Raw genomic sequence first — 13,330 nt, 5'->3', positions numbered from 1 at the left:
AGCGGAAGTCTCTTTCTAAAGTAATGAATTAAAAAGGGGCTTAACAAACTGTTAACACCCAAGATGGAAGAGAAACAACAAACAGAATTGAGATATTAAAAGCAGCTACTAATTTTTATACGAAACTATACTCTACTAATGAAATAAACCAGTTAAGCTCTACATACACTGAAACAGAGGTGCCACCCTTATTAAACTGCGAAGTACAATATGCCATTTCAAAAATGAAAAAAGATAAAAGTCCAGGTGAAGACAAGATAACAAATGACGCTATCATTGCAATGATAGAGCCATTGTCGAAACATTTAAGCCAAATATACGACCAAATCATACAACGAGAAGAAATCCCGGACGATTGGAAATGCTCTCTCATAACCCTAATATACAAAAAAGGAGACCCGAAATTAATAGATAACTATAGACCAATTAGCCTACTCCCAACGCTCTACAAATTGTTTTCAACTATAATACTAAACAGAATATCAAAACAGTTAGATGAACAACAACCAAGAGAGCAAGCAGGATTCAGGAAAGGGTTCTCTACTACGGACCATATATTTACGATCACACAGATAATAGAACGATACAATGAATACAATAAAGTAGTATATATAGGGTTCATAGACTACATGAAGGCATTTGACTCTATCTCGCACTCTTACCTCTGGTCTAGTCTAAAGGAGCAAGGAGTCCATCCAAAGTACATAAATATTATTAATAAAATATATCACATAGGATCAGCCAAAATCAGACTAGAAAGAGTGGGAGACACTTTTCCAATAAGACGAGGAGTAAAACAAGGTGATCCACTGTCGCCCAAACTATTTACTGCCCTGCTAGAGTCGATATTTAGGCGATTAGACTGGACACAGCAAGGCATAAATATAAACGGAGAGACACTCACACATCTACGATTCGCAGATGACATCGTCCTCATGTCGGAGAGCCACGAAGGACTAACAACCATGCTACATACATTGGATTTGGAGAGCCGTAGAGCCGGGCTTACCATGAATATCGAAAAAACTAAATTGATGACAAATGGAGAGCAAAAGATCACAACAATACAGGGACAAGAAATATCTTATGCAAAAGAATATATTTATCTTGGCCGGCTATTTAATTTCAAGCTAAGCAAGCTAATTACATTTCAAGACTCTACAGAAAAAGAAATCGAAAGGAGAATATCTATGGGATGGAAAAGGTATTGGTCAAAAAAAGATGTATTTAAAAGTAAAATACCAATACATCTTAAGAAAAAAATTATGGATAATACGATCCTGCCGACGGTAACATATGGATGTCAATGTTGGCCTCTCACAACAAAAATAATAAAAAAACTGAGAACGTTCCAGCGAGCAGCTGAAAGATCAATGATGGGCATAAAACTAATAGATCGCATAAGAAGCTCAGAAATAAGAAAAATAACGAAAATTACGGATATAGTTCATACAGTATGTAAACTAAAATGGAGATGGGCAGGCCACATTGCTAGAGCAAATGACGGACGTTGGAGCGAACGGATCATACAGTGGTATCCAAAAGATGAAAGGAAGAAAAGTACAAGAAATAGCGGCCAACAGAAGACGCGCTGGAAAGACGACGTAATAAAACTGGCAGGCACAACATGGCAAAGAATAGCTAGAGACCGACACAAATGGCGTGATATGGAGGAGGCCTTTGCCCAAAACTGGGCGTCCAAACAAACCTAACATAGATTTGCTTAACCTTACTCTAATACTTAATAAAAATTAAATTCTGCACTAACTAAAACTAAATATTAAAAATTAAATATGTATGTAAATGGCACTAACTATCTAAGAAAGAAACTGTATAACGTTTGGAAATAAAGAGCTTTATTATTATTATTATTATTATTAAAAAGGGGCTTCCGCTCACAGGCTGTTATGAAACTCGCCTCTAAGTTGATATCGAAAGCGTGCGGAGAGCGAGATCGAAGCTAAGCTGCAAAACTAACTTCCATCAAATGGATTAGTGCATAAGCTCGAAGGGCCTAATTCAAAAAAGGGAGGAGATTCTAGTATTTTTATAGGCGGGATAAACTGACCGGGACAGGCGTGGCTCACTCCGCGATTTCGTCGCTTTGCTACAGGTAGCTAATACAAGTACATCCGTTCCACACCAATTTTGGTGGCTAGCCATAAGCCGCCGTGGCGCTGTCGCCACCTAGCGGCCATATCTGTCCTGATCGTGACAGACGCGCTTTGTTAGAGAGTGAGTCTTCTGTACCTAGTACTATTATTTATTCTGTGACCGGGATATAAACCGTGATTAGGTACCTTTAGTATTGTTTTCGAGCTCCCAAACAAAGTGAAAACAATATTCATATTCATTTTATTTATAATATTAATAATATTACGTGTCAATTGTGTATACAAAATAATTTACAATTTATTTATATAATTTATAATAATACTAAAGGTAATCAACTAATCACGGTTCATATCCAGGAGCCGATTGCATAACAAACTACAACTAATATTACTAGCGGAACTCCTTATTTAATAAGTGAAATTAGAATAGGAGGTCCGCTTGTAATATTAGTTGTAGTTTATTATGCAATCGGCCCCTGGTCTATATAAGTCTAGTGAAACTAACCGTGAATCATTCAAAATCGGATTTACCTTTTTTTTTCAATTACCTACACTGGTTCTATATTTAGTCTGTTTTTGTTTTAATTATAAAGTGCTACGCCATACATTTTCTATGCAAGAGACAAAGGAGCATTCCTTACTCCATATACATATACATATTTCCTATGGGCAAGTAATTCACAGTTAAGAAACAGAATATAGAAGATTCTCCCTCGATTAAAAAGCCACCCGGGGCCTATTGCGTAATAAAATACAAGCTAGTGACTTTGTAGGTATGTAAAATTACTAATAGTACTTTTATTATGCAATAGGTCCCAGATCCTAAGTAATTATATTTTCAGAAACATCCATTTCGGGATGAGTAGGTATTCCCCTTTCGGCGATGCTATCGAAATTATCTGAATAAAACGTGTTTGAGTTTAAAAACATCCGAGAAGTAACGCCATCTGTTCAAACTTATAGTTGTGATATCAGAGAAAACATGGCGCAAACTTGCATTGAAGGCAAACTTTAGTTCGCTTGATTGAAGCATGCAACGCCATCTAATGATTAACGCTGGAAATGCGGACAGTGCTATCTGTTGAACATTGCGAGAACTGCCGATCCGTTGCGTTACCTGTTGTCAGTCACTTTTGCGAATTGCCTAGTGGGTTTCTAATTATATCGTTTCAATCCGTAGATGGTGCGTTTCTGACACAAATTACCAGCTCGTCTAGATTACCTATTATACTTACTTTACTCTTTGGTCTAGAGTCTAACACATGTCACCAAGCAATTCAAATCTTGCGCGACATTTTATGTTTTACCTGTCAAAGCTACATGTGCCAAGTTACATGGTGACCATATTTGAAATTTACAAACTGTACTACATCCAGTGTACCAGTGTAGCATATCCAGAGTTCCTGGCCTGTTCTTACTTTTCACAATAATAATAACTATTACCACCATCTAATTCAGTTGCTACATTCGCATCTACAAGAGCAAAGGCGAAAGGTGACACTATTGTGACATTACCGCTGCGACCGTCTTTGATAAAATAAGTGACGGGTTGAACGTTATAATCGCGGCAGTGATGCGGCGGCGGCGAACGTCACTCATTTTATAAAGCAAGACTGATACAACGCCGCAGCAGTAATGTTGCAACAATAATGCACCTTAAAGAATCATTTTAGAACTACTTTACTCACAGACAAGACATCCTCTAGACTGAGCATAGTAGCGCTACCCCCTCTGCCACAAATATACGGTAGTTTTACTCCATTTTCGAGTCAAAGTGTCTTTGTGTGACGTCCGTGTCTTTGAACGGACCAATCACGGCACGGGACTCGCTCACCTCGTCCCCCGCACCCCAGTATTTTTGGCAGCATCGGTTTCATGAAATAATTGCTCTAAACTCCGTCTAGAGGATTCCTAGTCTATGACTTTACTCGACTTAGTATTCCTTCTGTGGTTTCGTTCCAGTGAACATGTTGTTTAAAAATGATACATTCGCGAGCACAAGAAACAATTATACAACATTGCCAAACAAAACTACTTACGTTTGTCTGTTCTCTTACATCTGACTCGTCGTTGTCATTTTTCCTGCAAAAAAAAATCCTTATTAATCGCATAAAAAAAACTGTTTAGGCACAACAAATATAATACATAGACGCATCAACTACATTTTCTGTACAGAATGGCCTAAAAATACATTGACAATTAATTTTTAGGGATATTACATTTTTTGTTACTGGGCTCATTATTTTATATTAAAGGAAAAAATGGAAAAATTACGCTTCCGGCAGGACTTTAACCCGCAACCTTCGCAATCCGTGCGTTAGCTCTGCCAATTGAGCTACGGAAGCCTACCAGAATATTGCGAATTTTTCCATTCCTTCCCTCATGCACACGCCTTTGGGGTGGCGTATAGCGACATCTACCGAGAGACGATGACATCTCTTTAACGGCACCGGAGTCTCAAGTTGCATTGAGAATTCACCAGTAACAATGTGCTAACCCGTACTAAATCAATTTTTCAAACATGCAGATTACGTCTGCGAGCGATATTACAAATTTTATATTAAAGGAAAAAATGGAAAAATTACGCTTCCGGCAGGACTTGAACCCGCAACCTTCGCAATCCGTGCGTTAGCTCTGCCAATATCGCTCGCAGACGTAATCTGCATGTTTAAAAAATTGATTCATTTAGACTCGTATACGATTTTGGTTACATTGCGCACCATTGAGGTGACATCAATTCAGCCGACCGATCAAATGACGCAATGTAATGAAACTCGCATGCGAGTTCTCGCACCGTCTAAATGAGCCCTTACACATTTAAAAAAATGTTACTTTAAACTACAAACAACCTGTGTTGTGTATAAAAAAGTGCTACTACTACTAACATTCAACTAAAACAAAACCTATTATCTTCATAAGATAATCCTTTGGGATTTGTAAACGTTCGTTAAAATTACCAACAATATGCCGCAGTAAAAAAACTTGTCTACGTATTTTTGGGACAGCCTGTACACTAGTGGCGAAACTTAGAAGTTAGAAATACATTTACAATGGCTTCGCTATTATCCTACTTGCTAATATACGACATGGACCTTAAAGTACCTATAGTTTGAGACAATTGAAGAAAATGTTGGCCAAATTATTTTATTTCACGCCCATTGCCATTAAGCAGGAATTTTAGATAGTCTAAAGTTGGCGTGTAGCAACTCTATGTGTGGTGGTCAAAATTCGTGGGGTCCAAAACTCGGTTGTACTGTATAGAGCAGAAAAAAATTGTTCGCGGTAAAACTTCTTTCTGGATCCTTATCATACACACACTCATAAGAGATTAAACAATGCGGAATGCAGATGTACTGAATAATCCTGTCCCATTGTATTTTCTCGGAGACGTTCTTATTATTTGTCAAGCAAGTTGAGTCAGTCTTGACGTTTGTTGGAAATGTCCATAACTGTCCATACTTGTAAACAAATAACTGTTTCTTTTCTTCTCATAAGTGTAAATAAAGGATACATCGAAGTAAAGAACCATTCGCAAAAGGCAGCCTGTTAAATATTACCTTATTTTAATTATTTTGGAGTTTAGAAAATACCCTTAAGTAGATATATTATATTCTCAAATTAAGTCATAAACAAGAGCAAGCGCGCGATGCTAAAGCAAAAAATAGTTCTTTTCTCGGTCGAACGAACACAACCTGTATGTTACTGAATCTACTCACCTTACCATCAATGTTACCAAGTCAGGAACTGAGCTGCTAAATTTAGCAACCTATGCAGCCTGCCAGCTATTTAAAAAAATCATCCCCATATAGTTTAGTAACATTTAAACTCGAAAATTGCTATACAGAACTTTCAAGATCCGAGTTGGCAACAATGCTAACCATTCCAGTGCAACTTGCAGTAACGTTATGGGCAATCAGTCGAGTCACCCAAGCATCAGTATATTTAAACTGATTGTCATTGGTTAAGCGCGTATTTCAATCCAACGCTTGTGTTCCTATTTCATCGTTTTAAACTCTTTACGAATAGAGTTCTAATTCGAACCAAAAAAACCACCAAGACCCAAGTCTAACCGTTACTAACAACACAAAATGCGAAAAACGCTACGCTTTGTTTGCATAGAACTAGGCGGTTAGGAGAAATTGGTTCTAAAGCAATTGACTCCTAAATATTCAGAACAAATAGTATGCTCGTTGTACCGCGAAACCATCATGTGCTGTTTTTGTAATCCTCATCGGCGAACCTAATGCGGTTGTAATAAGATATAATTTCGATTGATGCAATTGTGGGATGCAACTGTAACGTTAGAGTAACGCGATGCTTCAGCGCATTCTTACCGACACCTACTTATCGCTCTCTTAGTTGTTCTATGTTTAATTGCCGGTAGGATTCAGCGTGCAACCAGTATTTGACCATTCAAAGTCAAACGCACAACCGGAGCGAGAAATCTCGAGAAATTGAAATGAGATTAAGGAGAACGAATAGCTCAAGAGTGTACAAGCAGTGGGTGAGGCACATACATAGCACATATAACCAAGAGCCGTCAAGGCAGAAGAGTTCTTGAGTTAAGGAAAAGTATCAATAACCGCAGCTTAAGAAACCCACCAAAAAAGGAACCACTGTGTCGTCAACAATGCAGAGAACCGTTGTGCATATGAGGGTAAATGCACTATCGATCGTAGTCGGCGTACTGTGGAGAAGGCATTCGGTCTTTTTTTGACACAACGGGCAAAATGTAAGCGTCTAAATATTCATACAACCAATGTTTTCCTTTTAGATTTGTACAATAGCAACACAGAATTTAATAAAATTGCTATAGCAAATAGCACGACACTTACTACCGCCACAAATTGTCGTGTATACAACACCTTTCAAATGCACGTTTTGATTATAATTATATTTACACTATTTTCAATTTAAGGAATTGTCAGTATACCTTGAAATAAGGTTGAACTCTGACATACTCAGAGCGGCGCTGACTAATGTAGATATTTTTGTCGTGCCTATCACTTTACTGTTTCCTAACATTGCTGAAGAACGGATTGAACGTCATTCGCATAGCAGAAACTTGTAAACAAAAACGAAACAGTCACTAAATGGTAAACAAAAAACAATTCGAATGCATACCCGTAGCATAGAGAAAAAAATACATAGAGTGCTCACTCCATACATCAGTTTTAGTACCAAAAAGACTATTAGCATCTAGCATCGAGTAGCGGAACTATCAGTACTGCTACTTGACAATAGATGTAGCCACCGACCGGAAAGTCTTATGCTGTTGAGATAAGACTTTCCGGTCGGTGCTACATCTATTGTCAAGTAGCAGTACTGATAGTTCCGCTATTCGATGCTAGATGTAGACACTGAAATTAATAGTCTGAACTGATGTATGGAGTGAGCACTCTATGTATTTTTTGCTCTATGCCCGTAGGTATATCTTTGTCAATGTAGTATGCATGTACAGACTCCGCTGTATACCTTATGTATGGAGGATCGATCCTTTCGCGCCTAAGTTTTTCAAATTTGCCGCCATTTTCTACTTGGCTTCCCAGAGTAACTACATATCTATATACCTTTATAGATAGGTACGGTACTAACACACAAAAGACAGACGCAATGTCAAACATTCGCGAGTTACGACTTTCCGAAAATGATCGGATGACGCATTCTTCCAAAGAGCTAGTCATACTCAAGTATTGAGTCAGTGTGGAGTTACCTCATGTATTGCTGGTCGGGCTTGGCGGGCCCACCCGGCGGGAACTTCGCTCCGGGTGGCTGGCCTGGCGAATCGCTTTGCTCCATACTGGAATATAATAATTTATGATGGATTTTTTCCAATAACATTTTATTGTAGAATTTACATTAATTTGCGGCCATCAATACTCGAGATGGTTCTAAAAAGTTTTCTCTATCTATAACATCAAAATAATTTGATACCTAGAAATGAGTCAAGATACCTAGAAATGAGTCAAGGTTACTAGAAAGTTTAAAACTTAACTTAGGTTGAAAAAATTACTACGTCCACTACAGAAAAAAAAAGTTGCTAAGTTTATTGTTGGAAAGAGAATGTCGAGGCAACTCACCCTTTTTGTCTCGCGTCTGTTGAGCAAAGATTTCGGAGATAATCGTCGCATTCCCGTTGCTTCTGAATCTGGTATTCTTTGAGCAGTTCCCGTCTAAAGTCCCCCTCCATCGCGGGCAACAGCGCCGACTCGGGCTGCTGCGGCGTCCGCTCTGCCAACGACGAGCGTTCAGTCGACGCCGCGGTGGTAGATATAGACGTCGAGGCCGAGTAATCCTGCCCTCTGTGCTCGGGCGTCGTCGCGTTTGAAGCACCCACGCTATTCCCCTCATTCGCTTTTCCCTCTCCGATCGGCTTCAATTTCTCCTCGATCGGTTTTAACGTATCATCCAAATTGTCGAAAATGCTACCACCATTATTATTGTCGAACAACCGATCGACGGAAGTGTTCATCAGTTTGCTGCCTTTTATTCCTGTCAGATGGAAGCCGGCGAAACACGACGAGGACGGGCCGTAGTCGATAGCGGACAGGGCCATAACGGCCGGGTGGCGCGGCGCCCCGTCGGGCAGCGGGCGCAGCGAGCGCGTCATGGCGTCGGCGGCCGAGCGCGGCCTCCTAAACGGCATCGCCAAATGCGGGAACGTTCGAGGCTTAATCGGCGTCACTAACATATGCTCCGTCCAAGACGTATGCAGCGACGGACGCTCCAATTTCTCCACATCAACATTCAGCATTCGTTGTTCGAAAGGCACGCTGAACGTTTCCGCCGGTATCGACTGCAGCCAGGAAAGCAAACTCAAATCAGACTCGTCGAATCCCGAACCGTCCAGTAATCTGGAAAAGTTTACCTCGTTCGACTGCGCCTCCTTAGACCCTGTAGCCTTAGCCTGACAATAATTAACGCAGGACTCGTACAATATACCTTTGATTAGAAGTTGCATGAGTCGATCGTTCTTTGCGCACTTAGACACGGTGCCGCTAGACTTCTTGTCGCACGGCAAAAATTGTTCTACTAGAGGATAAACCTCGCGGAAGCACTGGACGCGAGCGTTGCTAGGATTCCATTTCTTAAATTGTGCGTGATCAGTAATGCTAGGTAAAGTTAATAGTAAACATAAATTTGAGTATTCTTCTTTAGAGGGCGCTAGTTTTTCTAAATCGCTTAGCACTTTGACGACCTCGTCGACAATGTTTTCGACGTTGTTGTAGGCTTTTATTTCTGATCGTATGCAGAGGAGTTCTATGTATTTGTGTCTGAGGATAGCGTAATTGAATTTGTCCGCTTCGAAAGCTTTTAGAGCGCTTAGGGGTTGGATGAATTCGAGTACGTCGTCCCACTGTCCGTCGAGTATGAGTTGTCGGAGGAAGAGTACGTCGTCGGCGAAGTTGCCGTTGATGACGCCGGTCTCGCGCTCAAGTGAGAGCTGGGTGATGTGCAGGTCCCTGTTGTGTAGGAACTCCAGCGACAGCCGCACCACGTCGTCCTCGCGCAGGTTCAGGTGTGTAGACGGCATTTTAGCTTGGTGCTTTATTTAAAGTCTACAACAAGAGAAATGTTTGCTCAACATTTATTTTTAATAGTCGTGCAAGCTTTGCCGCGCAAAGATGGTTTATTAAGTTATTATGTACCTACGAGTATGTATACAAGCAATATTTGAGTGAAAGCATAGCACATTCTAGTTTAATTTACATACTTTAATAAAAAAGGTTGTCAAAATGCCTAACCCATGTTAGGAAGAGACGATTTATTAAATATCAAACACTAATCATTTGACGTATAAGATTTAATCTTAGACATAATTTATGTCTTGACAAATATACAACTTAAACCCAACTCTAAAAGGTGGCAACCTCCCAACCAAAGAGTACCCACATGGGTTGAATTGGAAATACCTAAATAATGGCAGTGTTGTGAAGACAATCAACAGTATTTTTTTACTTATTACTATTGTCACTTTTATAAATTGACAAAAATATCGTATAGGTACGTATTATTATTACGTCACTGCGGCTAAGTACTCAAATTATCAGCTTTTAACGGTACCTATTGAATACGGCTCCTTTAACTCTATTACAGATATAGTATTGCCAATAAGGGTCAATATCTTTCATTGCACTTTTAATAAAGTCGTTCGTGTGCAAACATCGTGTTAATCAGTATGGTCAAACATTAAAATATGGTTAACGTTGTGCAACGAGTTATTATAGACGTATACAAATACTGTTATTGTGTTGTCATGGCAACTAAACTTGCGGCAATCGTTAACATTTTATGCGTATGTGCCTCTACTAGTTATACAACGTGTTTTTGTTTTAACTCTGTTATTTCGGAGTATGGCTAAGTACGTTTAAGTAAACTAAATGGCGTAGTTATTATTTTATTTTTTCATAAAATGTTATATTAAATGCTGTTAGGGTTTTTGTAACCCTAACAAACAAATGACATGTCAATATCATTTCATTTCATCAAACAGGCCCTAAGGCGACTCGTACACTCTTGTAGGTAGGGTTGCCAGATGGTCGGGATTTGGCGGGATTCTCCCGATTTTTAGCATGTGTTCCCGATTCCCGACAAAGTGGAAATTGTCCCGAAAAACAGCTGCACGTTATAAAACAATAATTTCAAGTTCCGAACTGTCGTCGAGCGAGCGAGCGACCCGCTTCGAGCCCGTCAGCGTTATAAAAACGTCTATGGGCAGAGCAGCTGAAGTAGTGCCAATAATGTAAAATATCGTTGTTTTTAATACAATTACTTTAATTTGAATGTTTTTTTTTCCCGACTCAAGTCTCAAAATCCCGAAAAATTTATATTATTTCCCGATAATAGCGGCTTTCGATCTGGCAACCCTACTTGTAGGGGCCTTATCAGATAAAAAATAATTATTAAATTATCTCCAAAATGGAGTCAATTAGAATACCGTCTTTGGGAAAGTCAGTGACTTTAAGTAAAACATACAAAATTTTAATACCTGTTTGGTGTCTTTGTAATTTTACGGCCTTATTCATAAACGACTGCTATGTAAGTTAATCAGCTGATGATCGTTGTTTGTCCCTCTCTATGGCATAATGACAGGGACAAACGACGATCATCTACTGATTAAGTTAGCAGCTGTTTATGAATAACGCCATTAGTCATTAAATATGATCAGGAATATACTGTTAAATCAGGTTCCTTGAGGGCACCTTGTATTTCAAAGTTGACCTGTTGACCATACTTTGAATCAGGGCCAGTGTCACATTGAGTTACATTGAAAAAATAAATTTATCACAGCAAAATTATTTTAAAGCATTGGTAAATGCCATTTTTCCATACACATAATCAATTTGTAGTTTTCAAAACACTGCTTAAAATGCACATTTTGGACACCATTAAAATAATATATGCGTTTTGAAAACATCAGAAAATTATTAGCAGTTAGTTTTGATCCAGTTTCTATTTCATAATGGTAAGGACCAGGCAGGGAGCACTGTATTGATAAAATGAATCATCAATGCTTCTCTCATATACTAGTTATCGCTCCAAGTTTCATTTGTAAAAATATAAAATTATTTAAAGGATTATTGTGAAGCAAAATAATAACTAAATTCCCTTCTTCTTTATTGGGATTTTTGAAACTTCACTTCTCATAATTTTTTTCTAACCTAGCGATTTTCAATTCCCATTTCATCATCATTTAAAATATGCTTTGTGGAAATTTTATTGATCATCAACCCCATAATAATACTTACAAATTTATACTGTTACAAACGGGTGATCACTAGTATTATGGAAAAGTATCAATAATTTAATTCATCGATATCGGAATTCCCTACCTGTCACCACCCTCCTCAGGTCCACCCCCTAGATTCCGATGTATGGTAAGGAGTATAAAGAATAGGTGACTTGACCGTGACATCACTTGTTCGGGTTATATATACTTAGATACCATAGTGGCTTTGATAGATTTAAATCAGAAACTGATTTGACTAGTAACTCAAATACCCTATTGTGTCTATTCTTAACCCCTCAACTGCCTTGTCCCGTATCTGTCCCAGACAATTTCGACTGTAATTAACAATTGAAAGGTAAGCAAATTTTTGACAACAGTGTTTGAGGGGTTAATATTAAAAATCTACATGTTGTGCAGACATAAATAGCTAGGCCTTAATTATTATTCACATAGGCAATCAGATGGCTACAGGTATGTGGTGAAGAAAGTTATAACTCCTCAAAACTAGGTCAAATATTATGTTAATAGATGATCATAAGCCCAGTCTAATAAGACCCCCAAACCATTAGTAGACCCAATGTGTTAACATGTAAATTATGTTATTAATAAAGTTATAAACTAGTTTATGTAACCAGTAAGTTAAACATATATTCAATGTAAATGTTTTCAAGACTAATGTTTCGAAAGAATGTAAACCACTTCGGCAAATAAATTAAGAGATTAATAAGCCTAAGTTGACTTATAAATTAAATTATTCCCGCGGGGAAAGCCCGCGTGCCGTGTACTTAGTGAAATTACTGGTGCATCTCTGACAGGCAACGTACGGCAAGGAGAGAAAACATTTAGAATTTTTAATTAACACTTCTCTGTAAGTAAACTTCCAATGTATCGCTCCATATCCGAAAACAACTACAGAACAATCATCAGCCACCTACACAAACCAACCTTACCATAAAAGCTTAAAGCCAAGGTCCCTTCAAAATATACCTCATTCGTTTTAATATCATGCTAAATAACAAGTAACAAAACTAGATATAAGGTCTCGACACGATCGTCGTTTTACAGTTAAGTATTAAAATGATGTCTTAAAATTATATTCAAACTGTTTTACCTTCTGGTTCCTGTAAGTATCCTGCGTGGCGCTATATTCACACACACTCACAATTCCGCCCACATTTAGTGTAATATTTGTGAAAAGTATATAAATATTATTACTTTTTACTACATTTTTTCACTAGAGAGAGCATACGAGAGACGTTGTTGCTTGTATGTAGTATGTATACCTACTTACCTACTCTACTAGCTGACTGCTGTCCATACCGTACGTATACGTACGGCAAAAAATCACATTGTCTATGCCCACATCACGACGTCCAACCATCTGCCGAGTGCAAGCCGAGTGCATATGAAATAAAATATGAAATCTGCCGATCTAGTCAACCAAGCGTATCACATCGGCTGTAAAACTATTTCCGATTTTCCTTTC

At 38.5% G+C, this 13,330-nt stretch overlaps 1 protein-coding gene across 1 annotated transcript in view; it reads right to left on the bottom strand.

The window, feature by feature from the left end:
• The window catches only part of LOC134661914 (WD repeat-containing protein 47), a 91,877-nt gene extending 78,777 nt beyond the window's left edge, over nt 1-13,100 (bottom strand). The window contains exons 1-4 of the mRNA XM_063518159.1: nt 12,956-13,100; nt 8,195-9,673; nt 7,828-7,914; nt 4,154-4,196 (exon numbers count right to left, since the gene is read on the bottom strand). Coding sequence (XP_063374229.1) covers nt 4,154-4,196; nt 7,828-7,914; nt 8,195-9,648 — 1,584 coding nt within the window. The 5' untranslated portion in view covers nt 9,649-9,673; nt 12,956-13,100. The remainder of the gene's footprint in view (nt 1-4,153; nt 4,197-7,827; nt 7,915-8,194; nt 9,674-12,955) is intronic.
• Nucleotides 13,101-13,330: the final 230 nt, after the last annotated feature.

This window comes from Cydia amplana, chromosome Z (assembly GCF_948474715.1).
Source record: "Cydia amplana chromosome Z, ilCydAmpl1.1, whole genome shotgun sequence".
Classification (NCBI taxonomy): domain Eukaryota; kingdom Metazoa; phylum Arthropoda; class Insecta; order Lepidoptera; family Tortricidae; genus Cydia; species Cydia amplana.
This window is presented reverse-complemented; position numbering and strand designations above follow the sequence as displayed.